Genomic DNA, 23,616 nt, shown 5'->3' with positions numbered 1-23,616 from the left:
GCTTCTACATCTACATTGCTTGCTCTTTGTGGTTTTAGGCTGGGTTTCTGTATAAGCACTTTGTAACATCTGTTGATGTTGAATGATTGATAGCTACTTCTGAAGCACATGTTGTGTTCTAGAAACTAATATTTAACCCTGTAAAGACATTTGTTTATTATAAAAAGCTAAAATGTTGATACAAAAACCTTTGTCCTTTGTGGCCTTTGTGTTATAGTATACTGTGTGCTACAACGCGCCTCGTATTGAATCCCGGCCCTAGTGTTAAGAGTGTGAATAGCCACTGTCAAGGACAAGGAATTAAAAGCAGAGCACACGGACCTCCCTGCCTGCCTTTCAATTATGAAACTGGGAGCAATGATCCATTGCACTGCCCAAACATCCATCCAACAGATGGACTACATTTAGAAGGACAATAGATTGACTACACTTCCCAGCAGGCAGTGCAGTTAGCAATGCGCCACAAGGGTGTGAGGTGAACCGTTCTGAATGTTGCATATAGATGTTTTATGAATAGAGCGGACACAATTCCCTATCCTACCTAACCAACAATCACATCTGTTCTATACACTATATTTCGATCTGAATAGTCATGATTAATCTGAAATGTGAAAAGGAGAGGGTGGCCACATCCTCTGATGTCACAGAATGTGCAGATATTTTCTCTTTCATAGTTTAGATATGACATATTTAGAAATATTATATTGACATTTTGACATGTTGCTATGACATATTTAGAAATATGTCATAGCAACAACAGAAAGACGCAAAGGATGACGGTCACGTGTGGCAAATGGCTTCAGACACAGCCCTATGTCCCAAATGGAACCCTATTTCATATGTAGTGCAAAATAGGGTGCTTTTCATATCTAGTACGAAGTATGTATTTTTGACTATGGGATAGGGTGGCATTTGGCAATCACTTTTGCCTTTACATCCCCTGACGTACGATCAGACAGCATGCACAAGTGGCCGGCTTTAAAGCAGCGGCCAATCAAAATGTAAATGTGCTCTTTGACTGATGGCCAAGAGGCGAATCCCCTGTGTACTTACTTATCCTGACATCAGCAGAACTAAAACTGACGGTGAATATACTACGGGAGCTGCCGAAATTAAATTGGAAATGCAAATTGAATAATGAGTAAACCTTGTCACTTACCTTAATGCAACCTATGGCAACGAGCCATAAATAAGTCCTAGTGCTGTCATGACATTGTGCATCAAGGCCCGTTTTCATAAAGTGTCTCAGAGTTGGAGTGCTGATCTAGGATCAGTTTTCCCTTTTAGATCATAATGATTAAGATTGTATGGACATGGGGGACCTGATCCTAGTTCAGAGCTTTTGTAAATACGGGTTCAGATCATTTCAAGTCCCCTAAGCTTACTTACCATGTGGCGCATAAGGCCCACAGAATTAAACAGAACACAGTATATTGTATCTCTACGATAAGACCTCCACAAGGATGTGCTAGAATACCATATTAGGCAGGATCAAAGAACTTTCTATTCCCACAAGAAGAAAAAAAAATCTGCATGATGATTAATCATATCCTGACTTTTGTGTTGTTAGGTAATCTCTCGTAGACAGACCTAGTAGTTCTGGGTTGCTGAGCTTAGTTGTTAGGCAGTGTTCATGCTTAAATGTGCCTGTAGATTAACAAACCTCTCGTGTGTGTGGGCAGTGGGCCATGTTGGATGTACCATCTGGAAAATTTGATGGATGAAATCTTATCACAAACATGTTACCTAGTACCTGCTAAAGTTAAACAATTTGACTAAAGTTAGCCAACGTTTGTGAACTTTGTCTGGCTGAACAATCCTTTTTAATTCTATGGGGTTTAGAGAAGAGAGAGAGAGAGACAGAGACGCCCTGTCCCAATTCTGTCTATCAGAACCTTTGGAGCCTGTGTGTGTACCAACAGCTCCCTTCTCCCAGATGCCATCTACTCCACACAGCACTGTGGTCAGACCTGCTTAGCTGACACAATGTCCCAGAACATTGCACAGCAAAAATAAGGGATGTATCAATTTCATAGTGTGCCTTTTGGCTTGTCCAGAATTGAACTGCATCTTTGTCTATAAACAGGGTCTGTATCTCTCTCTCTCCCCCTCTCTACCGCACCTGCTGTCTCGACCTCTGAATGCTCAGCTATGAAAAGCCAACTGACATTTACTCCTGAGGTGCTGAACATGTTGCACACTCTACAACCACTGTAATTATTATTTGACCCTGCTGGTCATCTATGAACATTTGAACATCTTGAAGAACGATCTGACCTTAATGGTCATGTACTCTTATAATCTCCACCCGGCACAGCCAGAAGAGGACTGGCCACCTCTCAGAGCCTTGTTTCTCTCTAGGTTTCTTCCTAGGTTTCTGCCTTTTCTAGGGAGTTTGTACTAGCCACCATCCTTCTATATCGGCATTGCTTGCTCTTTGGGGTTTTAGGCTGGGTTTCCGTATAAGCACTTTGTGACATCTGCTGATGTAAAAATGGATTTATAAATATATTTGATTGAATAACTACTTTTGAAGCAAATGCCACTACCATCCGTCCTATTGGCCAACGTGCAATCATTGGAAAATAAACTGGATGATCTACGATCAAGACTATCTTTCCAACAGGACATGAAAAACGGTAATATCTTATGTTTCATCGAATCGTGGCTGAACAACGACACGGATAATATAGAGCTGGCTGGGTTTTCCGTGCATCGGCAGGACAGAGCAGCTACGTCTGGTAAGACGAGGGGTGGGGGTGTGTGTCTATTTGTCAATAACAGCTGGTGCGCAATGTCTAATATTAAAGAAGTCTCAAGGTATTGCTCGCCTGAGGTAGAGTACCTTATAATAAGCTGTAGACCACACTATCTACCAAGAGAGTTCTCATCTATATTATTCGTAGACGTCTATTAACCACCACAAACCAATGCTGGCACTAAGACCGCACTCAACGAGCTGTATAAGGTCATAAGAAAACAAGAAAATGCTCATCCAGAAGTGGCGCTCCTTGTGGCCGGGGACTTTAATGCAGGCAAACTTAAATCCTGTTTTACCTCATTTCTACCAGCATGTCACATGTGAAACCAGAAGAAAAACAACTCTAGACCACCTTTACTCCACACACAGAGATGTATACAAAGCTCTCCCTCACCCTCCTTTTGCAAATCTGACCATAATTCTATCCTCCTGATTCCTGCTTACAAGCTAAAACTAAAGCAGGAAGTACCATTGACTTGCTCAATATGGAAGTGGTCAGATGATGCTAAGCTACAGGACTGTTTTGCTAGTACAGACTGAAATATGTTTCCGGGATTCCTCCATTGGCATTGAGGAGTATACAACCTCAGTCACCGGCTTCATTAATAAGTGCATTGACGACATTGTTCCCACCAAGACTGTACATACATATTCCAACCATCTGGAAAGTTTGATGGATGAAATCTTATCACAAACATGTTACCTAGTAAGTGCTAAAGTTAAACAATTTGATTAAAGTTAGCCAACGTTTGTGAACTTTGTCTTGCTGAACAATCCCTTTTAAGTCTATGGGGTTTACACCTGTGGAACTGGCACCCAGAGAACGAGAGAGACAGAGAGACACAGAGGGTAACTGACAGCCATTGGAAAAGACATGGGCAGAGAGAGATAGCGAGAGAGAGAAAGAGATGCTCCCTGTCTCATGCTCCCTGTCCCAATTCTGTCTATCAGAACCTTCAGAGCCTGTGTGTGTACCAACAGCTCCCTTCTCCCAGATGCCATCTACTCCACACAGCACTGGGGTCAGACCTGCTTAGCTGACACAACGTCCCAGAACATTACACAGCAAAAACGAAGGGATTTATCGATTTCATAGTGTGCCTTTTCGCTTGTCCAGAATTGAACTGCATCTTTGTCTATAAACAGGGTCTGTATCTCTCTCACACACACACACACACACACACACACACACACACACACACTGGGCTGGCCCTAAGCATAAGGGACATAAGAGACTGCTAAGAGGCGGCCATGGGGCCCCTGATCCCCAATTTTTGTTTTAGGAACTCAGTCCGGGTCTCAACTTACTGTTGAGAGTTAGAATAGTAGAATACACACGGTGCAATTTGTGCATCAGCAGTTTTTCTCTTATGTCAGTCACTGACAGTCACTCAATTATCCCTTATCAGCTAACATTTTTTTGATTGGTAAATTAGCCATCTAAACTTATAGTATTCATGGTGGAATTACCGACTGGCATGCAGGGCACGTGCCCAGGGGACCTGATTTTGTTAGTCACTCATATCATAATTAGTCATGAAATTTGCTTCAAAACTGCTAAAAAAAAAATCTCTCCACCCTATGGCAAAATGTGTAGAATTGCAGGAAATTATCTGTAAAATTGCAGATTTTTCTCTCTGCCCCATGGCAAAATCTGTACAATTGCAGGAAATGAACCCTAAACCTTACATTTTTTCCACTTCTCAGTCAAGAGGGGGGCCACTACTTTCTGCGAGGTGGGGGGGGCAGCTAAATTCCACTTTATAGATCCCCCAAAAGGTTAGGGCCAGCCCTGCACATAGAGACTGTCACAATATCACAACTTGACTGTAAATTGGCAAACTTGACAGGGATTTGGATTTTCAGTCATCATGAGGCAATGCTGTCATATGGAAATTTCACTGAGAATGTGTGCTAGTGGGACTCACCTGCAGCCTCATCTATACCCTGAGGACCCTGTGGTTTCTTAGTCACATGATCTGCCGTGATGTCAACATGCTGCTGAGCTCTCTCATTGGCTCCTGTCATTTGGAGGGGAGATGAGTGGAGTTGTGACTGCAAATATTTAGACTAATTTATTTGACATATACTTACAATACATCTCCTAAAATACACTTATGATTGCTTATTGTAAAGTGTCTTTGGGTTTTAGAAATAGCTATATTATTATTGTGGCTGTTTACATGATTGACAAACAAAATTAAACAACAATCAAGAGAATTATATTTCAAACACTAAAAACGATTTACTTCATGCTGAAAACCATTTATGTGAAAGGGAACAAGAAACCCAATCAAATCTAAGATGAACACAACGAAGTGAAATTCTGATTACATCACAACAGTTGTGTGACATCACTCAAAGATGATGCCACTTCCTGATAGGGTTGCCTTGTATCACCCACCACAGTGAAAAGTCAGTCAATACCTCACCTTCAACGGCAATGTCCTGCAGCTCCTTGAGGAAGTTGCGGTGGCGGAGGATTGACACAAGCCTTTCATCTGCAAAGGAAACCATATTTCTTAACCTTTATTTATCAACAAAAATTCCATTGAGGTCAGAAAACCTATTTTACTAGGGAGACCTGGCCATTCAGCAACGCATAAATACTTTAATTGTCCAAGCAAGCCAGCAATGTCCCTGGGCAAATGTACAGGTATATTTCTCCCCTTTGGATGTTCGTGACAACTCAGCACATTTGCTCCCATCTCTAAAAAATTAATTACCCTGAAATGTACTGCCTCCAAAGCAGAAATCCAAATGAATCATTTTGGCCCAAAGAGTGGTTTCCAGTGAATTACAGCATCAGAGCTTTTCCCTTTCTGCTAACCCAGAAAGAGTGTACAGAATGAGGCAGGCATTCAAGAGAACTACTGCTTACTCTGTCTTTCTTCAGGGTCACTTTCTTTCGTTCGTTCTTTCTTTCTCTCCCTGCTTCTCTCTCTCTTGGTCTTCCCCTTCCTCCATCTCTAAAATCCATCTCTTTATGGTAAACACATTTCTCTTGCTGTTTCTCTTCTCTGTCTGATCTTACTACTAGGTAATCCTTTCTCCCTTGTATTTCCCTCCCTGCCCGTCTATACTGTATGTCTCCTGCTTTGTTCTCTCTTTTTAGTGCCCCTTATTTTTATTTTCCCTCTCCTCTGTACATATTACCTCAATTACCTCGACTAACCGGTGCCCCCGCACATTGACTCTGTACCGGTACCCACTGTATATAGCCTCGCTATTGTTATTTTACTGCTGCTCTTTATTTATTTGTTATTTTTATTTCATACTTTTTTTTAAAGTGTTTTCTTAAAACTGCATTGTTGGTTAAGGGCTTGTTAGTAAGCATTTCACTGTAAGGTCTACTACACCTGTTGTATTCGGAGCATGTGAAAAATACAATTTGATTTAATTTGATTTGCCTCTAACCAAATCCCCTCCAATCTCCCCCCCTCTCTTTGTCACCCCCTATCTCTCTCTCTCTCTCACATCTGCTCAGTCTATTTTTCCTACTGAGGGGTTTCATTTCCCAACCGCAGCCCCATCCTGGTAACAATAGCCAGTAATGAGTAATGCCCTGAAAGATTTTTCTCAACAAGGACAGCGTCAAGGTAACACAATGGCTGTAATTGAATAGCCCCGGCCCCGACTGCTCTGCCGAGTGCACATATGGAGAGCTCAGACCTGTGTCGCAAATGGCACTCTATTCCTTATATCGTGCCTTACTTTTGACCAGAGCCCTATGGGCCCTGGTCAAATGTAGTGCACTACTCAATATGTAGGGATAAGGTTCCATTTCAGACTTTCCTGAGTTGTGTGCATCCATGGTGAAAATGAAAGCAAATATTAACTTGCATTAGGTCAGAGATACCAGAAAAGATATGTCTCTAGACACTGATCTAAGGTGATTTTTGCATTTTTCTCTGTTAATGGAGTTGTGGTGATTAAGTTAGGGAGTGTGAGCTGATCCTAGATCTGTACCTAAAAGCGTATATCTGGAGCAGAGGTCCCTGGGAGGGATTGGGAGTGGTTTACCTGTCCTTAGTATGTTCAGGCACTCCTGACTGACAGCCAAACGGTGTGGCCTCGAGAGCACATCAGCGAGAACCTCCACGATGCATTTCATCACCTGAGGGGGGCAGAGCGGACACACGGTCAACGGATAAACATGGCATCAGTGTTTTCCCCTTCCCCGTATAGGCGGGCCAGGACCATCCGCCTACAAAAATGATCTTCTATTTAATGGATTCTATTAACAATGTTGGCTTTGAACCTTGTCGCCCCACCTGTAAAATAAACTATGGGAAAGACTGGATGCCACAGCAGCGATGGAGAGACAACCAGACCTCCCGTCATGGTGTTAGCCTCCAGACGTCAAATGCGCTCATTAAAGTATTGCCAGGGAGAGAAGGCTGCAGTAGCTTTATTCCAGTTGCAAAGTAGACAAAATAAAGAGACATGTATATGCATTATTCTGTTTTGATTGCTCACTGTCGTGGCAATAGCAGTGTCGCTGTGTTATTGTACATTTACAATACGTGAATAAGATATGTAAGTACAATATGTAAATAGATGATCGTACATGAAGATAGCACCCTGACATATTATCATTGTGTTGCATGAGAGACTGTAGCTTCACAGATTTTTGTGTTTGGTGATGCGTGAAAAATGATATCTGCACAAATCCCATTCAAGGTATGGAACTGATATTCACATTTTTCGCACATCGTGTTCAAATAAGTGGCTTTGTTGAGCTTCCAAATATATATTTTTTTATACTTTGTATTATTTGGTCATGATGCGCGAAGAGTGCTAATATCGGTACCAGGACTTGGATGGGATTTGTGCCACAAATGCTAAAACGTTCGCATTTGGAAACAGTGGCAGTGAAACTATACAAAAACTTGGATTGTTGTCAAACCTTGTCCATAGACTGCTTACAGGGTAAGGAAACCAATATGTTATTTAGGTGAACTATCCCTTTAACAGGTAATCTATGGTAACTTTATACTTGAATAACTTAAAATATATATATATATATATATATATATATATTCATATATAGTATTTTAGATTTTTTTTTATATCTGTGACCATATTGACCATGAGTTTTTAGTGGATAGACTATATGGTTAAAATGAAAATAGCCTAATTAATAAAGAAAACATCTAATGACCAGTGACATTATTTTCAATTAACTTTTTTCACAACTGCCACCAGTTTGGCACCAAAACATTAACAACAAAGACATATTGACACAGTAAAATAAAAGAGTGTAAAAAAATATTTACAAATAAAGGAAATTTCATGCATATTAAACCTAAATGGTATTCGCTAAGTTGATGGTTTATATTTAGGATATCTATTTTTAATTTTAGGATATCTATTTTTAATTTTAAAATCATCTTATTTTATTATTTTATCTATTTTACATGTGATAAAGAACAACAAAAAAATTGAAAGTTACCAAAATTCTGGTAGTTTACTGGTAAACTTTGAAAGTTATGAGAAATATACCCTCCCTTTGCAACTCTAGTCCTGAAACATACCAAACAAAGTGTTTTTGATACAAACAGGTGTGGACTGAGACCAGAAATCAGCTCTGCCATTTCTAACCCACCGGACCATTTTTTTCTTCAAGGCCCACACACTGGACCATTTTATTCCTTGAGGCCCCATTATTAGGTAGATAATGATCATTTTAAGCAGAAAAAAAAACAGGTTAGACAGGCCCACTGGGCAAAAAAATGACCAGCCCATCTGGCATTTGCCCCAAAAAATGCCAGATGGCTGCCAGTCTGGCCCTGATTACAAACCCCATACACAAAATGTAACATAAAGCTGACAATATCATTAAGCTATTCCTTGAAAACGATTCTTACCTCGACATCCTCTTTCTCAAGGTAAGTTGGAGTCACGGGCAATGAGAGAACTACGTGGGGAAAGAAAAATATGATTAGCGAAAACGTCATGTCTCGCAGCCACCCATAGTTATTAGGTTGAGCTCTACCAATCAATAGGTACATTGTCGTCTTTAGTTTAGGATACGTTATTCCTAAACATTTTCAGCTAAATATATGGTCAATTATATAGCCTACAGTTGGGACGAGGGCAAACATATTTCTCATGAAAAATATCGACTTCTGCACTTCTGTCGCCAAGCGGATAGGCCTATATGTTCAGATCGCCCATAGCGCCCATCCGAAAAGGATTCGGGAGCGCTTGCCGCTGTCCTTGGTGCTAGACCAAATGACAACTTCAGACATTTACGCAGCTACACAACCCGCTAACTTTAGTGGAATCACAGCTATAACTCGAAGAAATATGAGTCAATCCCAACATAATACAATTTCTCTTACCGCGATTAACCAATATTGTCAAAATGAGGTATCCTCTCGCGATCATCGTTGCAATAAAACGGGCAGGAATAGCAAACGTCAAAAGCTTATTCAGAATGGTAGCTCCCCTTCGATTGTGTGTGGAAAGAGTCGATCAATTATGGGTTCATTCTATGTGCAACTTGACCGCCCTGGTTATTTCTGGCGAGCTGCGTTTTTCAGTATCAGGGGTCTACCTCGCTCAAGCCTTAATGTACCACGAACAACTTGCTGCAACTGCACCTGCATTTTTATATGGAGCTTGCTGAGGAGGAAATGACATCACCGCTAGGAAAATAAATGTTTAGCCTACACCTTTCAACCAACACACCTTTGTTGATATTTAAGGCGAACAGAGGTGGGGAGCAGTTCAAGACTGGGTGCTACAGGGGGGTCCCGGGATATTTGTTTTGTGAAAGCAGCTGTTAATTGGGCAATTCTGAGGACTCCTAGGCATTTGACCAGGGTGGAATTAAAATACAATCACAAGTCAGGTGTATGCAGAATGCTTTGAACGTTGAATGGAAGCTTGTGCAACAGGGAGTGACAATTGAATGCAAGCTTCACACCAAAAAATGTAATTGCTAAAAAATGTATAGCCTGTCTATCTACAGTATGAGTAACATGGTTGACATGTTATGCTCAACCTGGTCAGTTTCCCACTACAATGCACCAGAAAATTGCCTAAAAGAGTAAAACCAGTCACCTGCTTTTACACTATGATTTGACTATTAGATGTTTAATGTTTTCTTTTGAAAAAAAAAATATTTGAAAAGGAATAGCTTCACCATATATAGTTCAGTTCAAGTAACAGGGTTAACCTTTACATGGATAGTTCGGGATTTTGGAAACGAAAGTCCTTTATCTACCTCCCCAGAGTCAGATGAACACATGGATAACATTTGTATGTCTCTGCATACAGGATGAAGTAAGTTAGAGATGGTTTCGCAAGCCAACGGTAACTAGCGTTATCGCAGTGGCTGGAAGTCTTTGGTATCTGCTAGCATGCTAGCTGCCTCTGGGGAAGTAAATAAAGGGCTTCATTGTCAAAATCCGGAAGTATCCCTTTAAAATGAGGGACAAATGAATCACTAATCACATGAAATAAATAATAAAACTTCAAAAAGGACTTTGTCCAAGCAACAAAATAATTAGAGATTTACCATGATGGTGAACTTGGAGAAATGTTTGGATAGAGTGGGTTGAAATCTTCCTCGAAGTGACACCGAGTTGACTGACGGAGGATGTCAAAAAGCTGCATTTTTAGCAAGCATGTTGGAGGTGGAACGAGTTAGAGCTGTCGAATTTACAAGCGGCTCCTTGCATTATACCTAAAGCAGATATTGCCATTGGCTGCACGGAGTCGCATTAAGAGACATTTCTTCATGTTTGGACACTTGAATTTGAGATGTAATCTTCACATCGATTATGCTGATCGAAGTCCTTATTATTTCGTTTAATGATTTTAAATGTGAACGTAATTATTTCTATATAGCCTACACATTCTCTTTCTGAACTTCTAACGTGAGTGGGGCAGTGTGGCTTATTCATGACAATAACCATGCACAACCGATTTGACAGCTCCAACGCAGTTACACCTCCAGACACCGCCAAAACATCAGCTATGGGGGTGTCGGCTTTGCCAGGTTAAAGCTTGATCTGATTGAATGTAGGCCTAATACTTTTAATGAGAAAGTAATCAAAAAGTCCAAAAAATTTTTTTTTTTAAAAACAGCATTCAAATGTTCAAACATCCAGAAAGATCAGCAGAATGTAGCTTTTCAAAACCCATGTTGATATTGATACAAAAAAAATCCCATCCGCTGGTATTTCTTCAACATATTCAACTTCCCATTGTTACACCTGAGACATGCTACAAAGCAAGTGTGTCATTAGAAACCTTACAATGTGCTCTGAAATATGACTAGCCTAGTTATTATATTTTGATCACAATTTTCTTCCATTGATTTATGATTACTGAAAAACATCAATATAATTTCAAAAGTACATCCAGCAATCACCAGCAGAGGGAGTTAATTTTCACTGTGCTGGTTCGTTAAAAATGGATAATAATGGATCGTAATTAAGAAAAAAACAGAAACGCCACTCTGGGCATTTTAATGTGATTGTGGAGTAAATTGTGTAAAACACCATTTTTAAATATGAATGTTTATATTTTTCAGTAGGTAAGTATCAACATCTAAACATCTAAACAATACTCATATTTCAGAGCACATGGTAAAGTTTGAAATTACAGCAAGTCTTGCTTAGATCTACGGACTAAGGGTTGTAGTGTCTTATAGGAGATCTGGGTAGTAAAGTCAAAATGTCACAAATATCCAAACTTCGATGACCAAAGTTAATCAATAATACTCTTAATGATTTTAAATACAAATGTAAAATATATATGCCTCCTTCAAAGTACCTTTCCTTGGATTACATTTCAGGAAGATCCAAAACGTCATGATAAGATTTGGACCAAATTCACATGAAATGTCTCATTTACAATGACATCACACATTTTAGCCACTCTTGGGGCTAGATTCAATCTGAACCAAGGAAGATCAGCGTTATAACGGATTGAGCCGACATATGCAACATTTACTGTGAATGCAGTGTCTGCGTACGAGGCATGGATCTTCTGCGGGCCGGATTGGATCAAGGCCTAAATCAGATTTGTTTGATACAAGACTGCCATCTGAGTGCTCAAAGGTTATAGTTTGACTTCAGTTTGTCACACATGAGAAAATTTTAGCTTAAATAGGTTAAAAGTTGCTCTTTCAAATGAATTAACACAGTTCATGTTCAATGCTAGCCCTATATCATATTAAATGTCAATCAACATGATTTAAAAATATATGTTTAAGTTTATTGATATCAATCTTAAAACACATCTCATATATTTAAACTACAAGACAAAGCTCTCATCAACAACATACTGAGGACAGCAACTCAAATGTCCTGTGTGTCAAACCAATGAGCAGAGACTCCTGTCGCTCAGAAATCCACTAATTGCAGTCTGTTAGACAGCGATGTGGGCTTCTTAAAACATTCTACTAGTTCAAGTGCATTAATTGACTCATATCTTATTCACCCAAGAAACATGTCTCCACAAAGTTAAATAATCTGCCTCTCAATCTTCTGTCTGACGACCTTCCCCTACTCTGCCACACCGTGATCTATTTCACCTGTCTTGTGCTTGTCTCCACCCGCCTCCAGGTGTCGCCCATTTCCCCCTGTGCATTTATACCTGTGTTTTCTGTTTGTATGTTGCCATTTTGTCTTGTCTCGTCAAGCCTACCAGCGTGTTTTTCCCCGGTACTCTTGTTTTTCTATTGCCCCTGTTTTTCTGGTTTTGACTACTCTGCCTGCCCTGAGCCTGCCTGCCGTTCTGTACCTGTCTGACGCTGCCCTAGATTACTGACCTCTCCCTGCCCTTGACCTGTCATTTGCCTGCCCCCTGTTTCATAAATAAACATTTGTTATTTCGAACTGTCTGCATCTGGGTCTTATCCTGAGTTCTGATAGTACGAACTGACCCAGCAGACTCGGACTAGCTCCGCAACGCTGTCTCCTCCCAAGAAGCCACCATTGGGAGGCACGAGGAGTTACTTCGAGGTCTTATGGAAGGATTCCAGACCTAGGCAGAATGCCACGACCGTGCCTTGAATACATTGCTGTAGCAATTCCGCGGATTATCTGTTAGGCAGCAGGCCACGGCAGTAACCTCCCAGCCCCTCAGTAACCCCGCTGTCAGCAGCGCGTCTCTCCAGGCCACAGCTGCTTCCTGAGAACCCCGCTTACCTCCCCCGGAACGCTTCGCTGGAGAGTCAGAAACCTGCCGGGCGTTTCTCTCCCAGTGTTCCCTCATCTTCGAGCTGCAGCCCTTCCCCTCGGAATGCTCGAAGATGACGTATCTCATAACGCTGATGTACGGGAGGGCTCTCGCCTGGGCTACGGCGGTGGGTGACCAACAATCTGCCGTGTGCTTCAGTCCGGAGAAGTTCGTGGCTGAGGTGAAAAAGGTTTTTGATTCTACATTGTCTGGGAGAGAGGCTGCCTGGAAGTTACTCCAGCTTTGTCAAGACTCCCGCAGTGTGCCGTACTATGCGGTTGATTTCCGCACATTGGTTACAGAGAGTGCCTAGAACCCGGAATCCCTGTTCGACACGTTCCTTCATGGATTATCCGAGGAGGTTAAAGAAGAGCTTGGAGCTCGAGAGCTGCCTACGGATCTCGACTCTCTCATCGCCTTGACCATTCGGATCGATGTCGAAGTGGGGGCAGTCCTGTCCCAGCGTTCTGCCCTAGACCTTAAGCTGTGTACCTGTGCCTTCTTCTCCCATCATCTTAATGCCGTGGAGAGGAATTATGATGTGGGGAATCGAGAACTACTCGCGGTGAAGATGGCATTGGAGGAATGGAGGCACTGGTTAGAGGGGGCAGAACATCCATTAATTGTGTGGACAGCTCACAAGAACCTGGAATATCTCCGCACCGCCAAGCGTCTCAACTCCAGGCAAGCTAGGTGGGCCCTGCTGTTCATCCGGTTCAACTTTACCATCTCCTACCACCCAGGGTCCAAAATTGTAAGCCGGATGAGTTTTCATGTCGCTATAGACCCACTGCTACACCCTTGGACCCCGAGACCATCCTTCCTACCTTGTCTCTGGTGGCTACACTCATCTGGGGAATAGAGAACCAGGTCCGTGAGGTGCAGCGTTCCCTGACTTCATGGTCCTTGACATCTCCGCATTTGTCGCTGCCTGTATTGTCTGTGCTCAGAATAAGTCTCCCCGGCAAGCTCCGGCTGGCCTCCTTCAACCTCTTCCTGTCCCTCACCGTCCCTGGTCACATACAGTTGAAGTCAGAAGTTTACATACACTTAGGTTGGAGTCATTAAAACTCGTTTTTCAACCACTCCACAAATTTCTTGTTAACAAACTATAGTTTTCGCAAGTCGGTTAGGACATCTACTTTGTGCATGACAAGTAATTTTTCCAACAATTGTTTACAGACAGATTATTTCACTTATAATTCACTGTATCACAATTCCAGTGGGTCAGAAGTTTACATACACTAAATTGACTGTGCCTTTAATCAGCTTGGAAAAATCCAGGAAATGATGTCATGGCTTTAGAAGCTTCTGATAGGCTAATTGACATCATTTGAGTCAATTGGTGGTGTACCTGTGGATGTATTTCAAGGCCTACTTTCAAACTCAGTGCCTCTTTGCTTGACATCATGGGAAAATCAAAAGAAATCAGCCAAGAGCTCAGAAAAAACATTGTAGACCTCCACCAGTCTGGTTCATCCTGGGGAGCAATTTCCAAATGCCTGAAGGTACGATGTTCATCTGTACAAACAATAGTACGCAAGTAAAAACACCATGGGACCACGCAGCTGTCATACCGCTCAGGAAGGAGACGCGTTCTGTCTCTTGGAGATGAATGTACTTTGGTGCGAAAAGTGCAAATCAATCCCAGAACAACAGCAAAGGACCTTGTGAAGATGCTGGAGGAAACAGGTACAAAAGTGTCTATATCCACAGTAAAATGAGTCCAATATCGTCATAACCTGAAACGCCGCTCAGCAAGGAAGAAGCCACTGCTCCAAAACCTCCATAAAAAAGCCAGACTACAGTTTGCAACTGCTCATGGGGATAAAGATCGTACTTTTTGGAGAAATGTCCTCTGGTCTGATGTAACAAAAATAGAACTGTTTGGCCATAATGACCATCGTTATATTTGGAGGAAAAAGGGGGAGGCTTGCAAGCCGAAGAACACTATCCCAACCGTGAAGTATGCTTGGGGACAACATGCTTGGGGACAACAAAGGCAAGGTATTGGAGTGGCCATCATAAAGCCCTGACTTCATTCCCATAGAACATTTGTGGCCAGAACTGAAAAACCGTGCGCGACCAAGGAGGCCTACAAACCTGACTCAGTTACACCAGCTCTGTCAGGAGGAATGGGCCAAAATTCACCCAACTTACTGTAGGAAGCTTGTGGAAGGCTACCCAAAATGTTTAACCCAAGTTAAACAATTTAAAGGCAATGGTCTTCCCTGTGGCTCAGTTGGTAGAGCATGGTGTGTGCAACGCCAGGGTTGTGGGTTTGATTCCCACGGGGGGCCAGTACAAAAAAAAAATGCATTGTATGAATTCACTTCTGTAAGTTGCTCTGGATAAGAGCGTCTGCTAAATGACTAAAATGTAAAAAATGCAATGCTACCAAGTACTAATTGAGTGTATGTAAACTTCTGACCCACTGGGAATGTGATGAATGAAAATAAAGCTGAAATAAATAATTCTCTCTATTATTATTCTAACATTTCACATTCTTAAAATAAAGTGGTGATCCTAACTGACCTAAGACAGGGAATTTGTACTAAGATTAAATGTCAGGAATTGTGAAAAACTGAGTTTAAATGTATTTGGCTAAGGTGTATGTAAACTTCCGACTTCAACTGTATTTCCCTGGACTTTGTCACTGGTTTGCCTCCGTCTGATTGCAACACCACACTATCCTCACGGTGGTGGACAGGTTTTCCAAACCCGCCCTTTTCTCTCCCCTCCCCAAGCTACCCTCTGCCATGGAAACGGCCCCGCTCATGGTGCCGTCCGGATCCATGGACTTCCGGTGGACATGGTCGCCGACCCTGGTCCTCAGTTCTCGTCCCAGTTCTGGAAGGCGTTCGGCACGCTCATTGGGTCATCGGCCATTCTGTCCTCCGGGTTTCACCCCCAGTCTAATTGCTAGTAGGAGCGAGCCAATCAGGACCTGGAGACGACTCTTCGTTGCCTTGTCTCCGCCTACCCCACTACTTGGAGCCACCCTCCTCTGCTCAGCCACTGGCCTATCGCCTTTCGATTGTTCGATGGGTTTTCAGCCACCGCTCTTCCCTGAGGAAGAGGTCAACATACCCTTGGCCCAGATGTTCGTCCGCCGCTGTCGCCATACCTGGAAGAGAGCCCGGTCTGCTCTTCTCAAGACCATCTCCAGGTATCGACGACAGGCGAATCGCCACCGGACCCTGGTTCCCCTTTATCGTCTCGGGCAGAGGGTATGGCTGTCCACTCGGGATCAGCCCTTCCGGGTTGAGTCCCGCAAACTTTCCCCCCATCTTATCGGCCATTTCCCCATCTCTAAGATCCTTAGCCCCTCTGCTGTTTGTCTTCTGTTGCCCCACACCCTCCGTGTACATCTCACTTTTAATGTCTCATCGACGGCCATCCGGCATACACAGTGAGGCGTCTCCTGAGTGTTCGACCTCGGGGCAGGGGATTCCAGTACTTGGTTGACTGGGCGGGTTATGGTCCAGAGGAGAGGTGCTGGGTCCCAGCTAGGAGCATCCTGGACCCAGCCCTCATTGTTGAATTCCACCGCCAACACCCCAGTCAACAAGGTATGTGCCCGGTGGCGTCCCTAGAGGGGGGGTATTGTTACACCCTGATCTGTTTCACCTGTCTTGTGCTTGTCTCCACCCCCTCCAGGTGTTGTCCATTATCCCCTATGCATTTCTACCTGTGTTTTCTGTTTGTCTGTTGCCAGTTTGTCTTGTCTCATCAAGCATACCAGTGTGTTTTTCCCGTACTCATGTTCCTCCCTTGCCCCTGTTTTTCTTGCTTTTCCGGTTTTGACTACCCTGACCCTGTGCCTGCCTGCTTTTCTGTACCTTACTGACTCTGCCCTGGATTACTGACCTCTGCCTGCCCTTGACCTGTCGTCTGCCTGCCCCGTTTTGTTAATGAACATCTGTGATTCAAACACACACACACACACACACACACACACACACACACACACACACACACACACACACACACACACACGGTTTTCACTCCATGTATTCTCTCAGGCCTTGCATTGTTTTGAAGCATTTAACAGTCATTGCAATACGGTTTCTTCTCAATGTGTATTCTATGTTGACTATTAAATGCTCCTCATTCCCTATAGCATTATTAGAAATACATGACACAAACAATATGATTTCTCCCCTGTATGAATTATCATAAGCACTGTGAGCACAAAGCCAGTGGTGTAAGACTTGCCACTATCTGTCCTTGAGCTGTTCTTGTCTATTGATGATCTGTATTATGTCATTCTGTATTATGTTTTGTGTGGACCCCAGGAAGAGTAGCTGTTGCAACACTCTTAAACAAAATAAACAAACGACGAAAACAGTTCCATAAGGCTCCCAGGCTATACAGAAAATAACCACCCACAAAACACAAGTGAAACAAACACAACTAAATATGGCCTCCAATTAGATACAACGACAACCAGCTGGCTCTAATTGGAGGTCATTGCCAAAAACCCAACATAGAAATAGAAAACTACATATAAACATAGAAATAGAGAACATAGAACCTAAACCCAAAAACACCGAAACACACAAAACAAACACCCCCTGCCACGCCCTGACCAAACTACAATGACAAATAACCCCTTTTACTGGTCAGGACGTGACAGTAGAGGCCTTGTGTGGTGATTATTTCTGTATTATCAAATCCGGAGAGACAAACTTATCACACAAGTCCGAGTTATACTTAATCATAACATTTTATTCACTTATTAATAAGGGAGCAAGGTCACTACATGCACACAGAGTGAATAGAGTGAGCACTCAATGATTCTGAGTTGGGGATGCCTGATACATTCCAACTTTTTTTTTTGTCAAACCAATCCATAGTCTTCTGTGTTCTCGTACTAAGAAGTGTTTGTTCTTAGAATAGAGGATAAGGAGAGATTTGTTCGCAACAGAGATACCTCGTTCCGAACACGCAAGTTTCATACTTACAGGGGATGGGGGTAAGAACACGAGATGTGCACAGCCGTGGTGGATTTAGATACAGTTAGGTGACAACAGAATCTTACACAACCAGAGTAACAGGATTGTACATACCTATCATTTAAAGTAACGCTAATACTAATCCCCCCACACATTCCCCTCTCAGGGGACTACGTTCCTTCCAGGAAACATTATGAACAGTAGCATGGCAAATCTTACTAACATTTGTTGCAGAGTATATAAATTATAAAAAAAATGTAAAACTGAGAATCGGTTTTACATCAGAATACCTTATTTCCATGTAAGCTTCCTCCGTTTGGGAATTAATCATACAGAATAATACATTGTTGAGGAAAATACAGAAATAATAAACAGAAAATAGAAATGCTCCCTAAGTTACGGGAGAACCAGTGTCTAAACACAGGCCTCATCACAACAGATAGGACAGTCATCTCTCTGATAAAAAGCACATTGATAGGGGTAATGATGAAATCATTTCTCGTGGCTTCACCCCAGGGGGGTAGTGGTGGCTCTTATTTAAGTCCTGCCATGGGACTGAGCAGTCATCAGTCGAGTCCGTACCATTTTGTTTTTCTTCCAGGACAGGTTGTCCTTGAGTCACTGTTCATATGGCAACTGTAATGAGAAGGCTCGAGACAAAAGCAAAAAAACATGATGCGTAGAGTCTATGCCAGATTCTCCCATGGCCATTTAGTCGGTGACTTCCGACATCTCGGGTCCTCCATCCTCAGGGTCTGGTGGGCAGTACGGCACCTTCCTGCAGTGGCTGGCGTGGATCCAAGTAGACCTCTCAGCTACATGAACGATAGTGGGGGTAATCAGCAACACCTGGTATGGTCCAGTCCACCTCTGCTGGTTCCAATGCTTTCGTCCAAGGTCTTTCACCACCACCCAGTCACCTGGTTGCAGTTTGTGCAGGATACCCACCAGAGGCTGGGGCAGAGCTGCTTTCACCCTGGGGAAAATCGCCTTCAGGACAGTGTTTAGAGCAGTACAATAACGTCCCATGTCATCGTCACAACCCATCAGTGTCAACATGTTCTGTGGGAAAGGGGAATTGATCATTCTCATTGGTCTACCTGTCAGAACCTCATGAGGAGCCAATCCAGTGGTTCTGTGGGACTGCCCTCGCATGTACATCAGAGCCAGGGGCATCACAGTTACCCAGGGAAGCCCTTTCCCTGCCATAAGCTTCACCCTCTTAGATTTTAGGGTCTGATTAGCACGTTCAACTAAGCCCCCCGATTACAGCCAATAGCTACAATGGGTCCTGAGGTCTATTTGCAGACTCTCAGACAAGTTCTGTATCACCAGGTTCACAAAGCGGGAGCCATTGTTGCTGGTTAATTTGGATGGCAACCCCACCTTTGGGTGATCCAAAGGTGGGATTCTTGGCCACTGCCATAGCAGTGGAATGTCGACAGGGGAAAGCCTCTACCCACTTGGAGAAGGCATCCACTATCACCAGACAATATTCTCCCCTGGCAAGGGGAGAGTTCAATGAAATCAATCATTATGTGTTCAAATGCTTCTTCAGAGGTCGGATGAGCCAACAAAGGCATGGGAATCCCTCTTCCCATGTTGTTGGTCATACAAAGCACACATTTTGCACAAAATTGTTCAGCCAACACCGAAAACCCAGGTGCAAACCAAAATGTATTTACAAAATCAACCACTCCCCCCTTTGACACATGATCCTCACCATGTGACAACTTAGCTATGTAGGGGAAACAAGAACGTGGTAGGACTGTTAGCCCAGCCAGGCCCAGCCAGAGTTTCTCCAAGTGTTCATATGTACATAGTCATTTCCACTTCCTCAACTCAACAGGATTTACAGAGGATAGTACAGAGGGGGAAAAAAGTACTTAATCCCCTGCTGATTTTGTACGTTTGCCCACTTACAAAGACATTATCAGTCTATAATTTTAATGGAAGGTTTATATGAACAGTGAGAGACAGAATAACAACAAAAAAATCCAGAAAAACGCATATAAAAAATGTTATAAAATGATTTCCATTTTAATGAGGGAAATAAGTATTTGACCCCTCTGCAAAACATGACTTAGTACTTGGTGGCAAAACCCTTGTTGGCAATCAGAGGTCAGACATTTCTTGTAGTTAGCCACCAGGTTTGCACACATCTCAGGAGGGATTTTGTCCCACTCCTCTTTGCAGATCTTCTCCAAGTCATTAAGGTTTCGAGGCTGACGTTTGGCAACTCGAACCTTCAGCTCCCTCCACAGATGTTCTATGGCATTAAGGTCTGGAGACTGGCTAGGCCACTCCAGGACCTGAATGTGCTTCTCCTTGAGCTACTCCTTTGTTGCCTTGGCTGTGTGTTTTGGGTCATTGTCATGCTGGAATAACAATCCACGACCCATTTTCAATGCCCTGGCTGAGGGAAGGAGGTTCTCACCCAAGATTTGACAGTATATGGCCCCGTCAAATGATGCGGTGAAGTTGTCCTGTCCCCTTAGCAGAAAAATACCCCCAAAGCATAATGTTTCCACCTCCATGTTTGACGGTGGAGATGGTGTTCTTGGGGTCATAGGCAGCATTCCTCCTCCTCCAAACACGACGAGTTGAGTTGATTCCAAAGTGCTCCATTTTGGTCTCATCTAAGCACAACACTTTCACCAGTTATCCTCTGAATCATTCAGAAGTTCATTGGCAAACTTCAGACGGGCATGTATATGTATTCTTGAGCAGGGGGACCTTGCGGGCGCTGCAGGATTTCAGTCCTTCACGGCGTAGTGTGTTACCAATTGTTTTCTTGGTGACAATGGTCCCAGCTGCCTTGAGATCATTGACAAGATCCTCCCGTGTAGTTCTGGGCTGAATCCTCACCATTGTCATGATCATTGCAACCCCACGAGGTGAGATCTTGCATGGAGCCCCAGGCCGAGGTAGATTGACAGTTCTTTTGTGTTTCTTCCATTTGCGAATAATCGCACCAACTGTTGTCACCTTCTCACCAAGCTGCTTGGCGATGGTCTTGTAGCCCATTCCAGCCTTGTGTAGGTCTACAATCTTGTCCCTGACATCCTTGGAGAGCTCTTTGGTCTTTGCCATGGTGGAGAGTTTGGAATCTGATTGATTGATTGCTTCTGTGGAAATGTGTCTTTTTTACAGGTAACAAGCTGTGGTTAGGAGCACCACCTTTAAGAGTGTGCTCCTAATCTCAGCTCGTTACCTGTATAAAAGACACCTGGGAGCCAGAAATCTTTCTGATTGAGAGGGGGTCAAATACTTATTTCCCACATTAAAATGCAAATCAATTTATAACATTTTTGACATGCGTTTTTCTGGATATTTTTGTTGTTATTCTGTCTCTCACTGTTCAAATAAACCTACCATTAAAATTATAGACTGATCCTTTCTTTATCAGTGGGCAAACGTACAAAATCAGCAGGGGATCAAATACTTTTCCCCCCACTGTAAGTCAGAGATATCAGTGGAAGAGAAAAGGTTATGAGCAGGAAGCGGCTTTAGCTGCCAAGTCAGCCATAGCATTACCTTTGGAGACATGGTTAGAAGAGTTAGTATGAGCGAGGCACTTACAAACAGCAACTTCAGAAGGGAGCAAAATAGTAAGTTATCAACAAGTTTTGAATGAGAGATTGTCTTACCGGAGGAGGTCAGAAAACCGCACTGTTTCCACAGAGTACCAAAATCATGTACCACACCAAAGGCAAATCTGCTATCTGTATTGATAGTAGCAGACTGGCCTTTAGCTAATATGTGACTCATCACCTGGATTCAGTTTTATGTAGCAACATTTGAATTTCTGTTTTTCACATTGGATAAAAGCAGAGACTCAGAGCTACAAAGTGGAATAGCATACACTGCGTTTGAGGAAACAATGGGAAAGTAATTATTCTTTGAAAGTTGATCAACTTGTAAAGTCACTTTTGAGAAAACCGTCTTTCAATGTTTTGGTACTACTATTGGAGAACACTTCTTTGTCTATACCCATTCAGCATTGTTCACACCCTCTTAATCCTTAGCCACACCCATCTATTTAAGGGTTGATCTGTGCGTTCTGTACCAACTTGCCAGCTGCTTCCAGATATGAGAGAGAGTTAACAGCTCACTGAACATGACTTGCCATAGCAGAGCTGGTTAGGCTGTTACAGTATGTTATCCAGAGCATTGTTGACTGCAACTGTGCTGTCAGATTGTCCGTTTGTAAATTCATAGTGTTTCGCGTTCAGAGCACACACTTAATGCTCTAGCCAATAAGTAGGGTTGTTCCGAAAGTTCTGACCTCCCAACGGCAGTCAAGCACCCAAGCTAACTGGCTAACATTGGCTAGCTACTTCCAGACACATAATGAGAGAACACCCCACTCTGACCATTTTACTCCCCCTAGCAGAGCTGGTAGGAAAATGTTCATGTCATCCAGAGCGTTGGTGACTGTAACAGTGCTGTGGCAACAATTGAATTATGCTTTGTTGCTGACGTTTACTGACGTTTACTGACACTGGACATATTCAACGGGTGTTGAGGGTTCAAAAATTAAACAGTTATTCTGCGCTCTGGCACACTAAGACGAGAGTCTTTTGTTAAGAAATGTAGCTAGATAGCTAGCTAGGTAAACAATGAATCTCAACGCATGACGTAACGTTAGTTAGCGAGCGAGCCAGCCAGCTAACGTTAGCTAGCTAACAGTACACTAACTTGAAATGAAAATACTTTGTCAAAATTAGAGTGGAGTCTTTTGTTAAGACATGTAGCTAGCTAGCTAGCTAAAGAATGGACCATAATCACAACTCATGACATTACTGCCCTGCATGAATCTGCAGGTAGCTAACCAATCAGGTTCTATGGTTATAACTAGTCAAGCAAATGTGTCTGAGACATGAAGAAAAAGATCATACACATAACATTAGCTAGCGACCCAGCCAGCTGGGAGTCTTTTGTTAAGACATGTAGCTAGCTAGCTAAAGAATGGACCATAATCACAACTCATGACATTACTGCCCTGCATGAATCTGCAGGTAGCTAACCAACCAGGTTCTATGGTTATAACTAGTCAAGCAAATGTGTCTAAGACATGAAGAAAAAGATCATACACATAACATTAGCTAGCGACCCAACCAGCTAACGTTAGCTAGCTAACGGTACACTTGAAATGAAACCACTTTCTGTCAAAATTAGAAACGTGTAATATCTGAAAATGTAGCTAGCTAGACTATCTTACTAGTGTACATCACGGTTGGACGCGTCTCCTGTCTGAAGCCATGCACGATGTAATCCAGATTGGTGTTTTATCGATCTCCTTAGCTATCATACTCGAATTCCACTGATTTCAAAACTCGGTCCTACAGAAAGTGGAGCACATACACATAACTTTAGCTAGCGAGCCAGCCAGCTAACGTTAGCTAGCTAACAACACACTTTAACTTGAAATTAGGTTTATGCAGTTTTACTACACATTACATTTTTAACCCTCCTGCTGTATTCTGGTCGAATTGGACCAATTTACAAGTTTTGTCTCTGAAAAATGTAGTTCATTTAATCTGATTGTCATAAGGTTCCATGACTTCGTCCACACAGGGCATCTGAACACACAAAATACATTTTGATGAATTTCATTCAATTTTTATTTAACTTTCGTACACCTGTGGTGTTCCTGGTCAAAAATGACCGGTTATCAGAAATGAATGGGTGTGT

General features: G+C 42.7%; 1 protein-coding gene across 2 annotated transcripts in view; it reads right to left on the bottom strand.

The window, feature by feature from the left end:
* chga (chromogranin A) overlaps positions 1–21,711 on the bottom strand; it is a 28,684-nt gene extending 6,973 nt beyond the window's left edge. Inside the window, exons 1-5 of one of the 2 annotated variants that reach the window (XM_029733362.1) lie at positions 21,570–21,711; positions 8,632–8,681; positions 6,785–6,878; positions 5,194–5,262; positions 4,690–4,782 (exon numbers count right to left, since the gene is read on the bottom strand). In XM_029733362.1, the coding sequence (XP_029589222.1) occupies positions 4,690–4,782; positions 5,194–5,262; positions 6,785–6,878; positions 8,632–8,681; positions 21,570–21,690 (427 nt within the window). In that variant the 5' untranslated portion in view covers positions 21,691–21,711. Of the gene's footprint in view, positions 1–4,689; positions 4,783–5,193; positions 5,263–6,784; positions 6,879–8,631; positions 8,682–9,108; positions 9,408–21,569 lie in introns of those variants that run through there. The other variant, XM_029733364.1, reaches the window with a different exon arrangement.
* Between the last annotated feature and the right edge of the window lie 1,905 nt (positions 21,712–23,616).

This window comes from Salmo trutta, chromosome 35 (genome assembly GCF_901001165.1).
Source record: "Salmo trutta chromosome 35, fSalTru1.1, whole genome shotgun sequence".
NCBI lineage: Eukaryota > Metazoa > Chordata > Actinopteri > Salmoniformes > Salmonidae > Salmo > Salmo trutta.
Note: the sequence above shows the minus strand (reverse complement) of the source record. Positions and strands in the feature narration are given on the sequence as shown.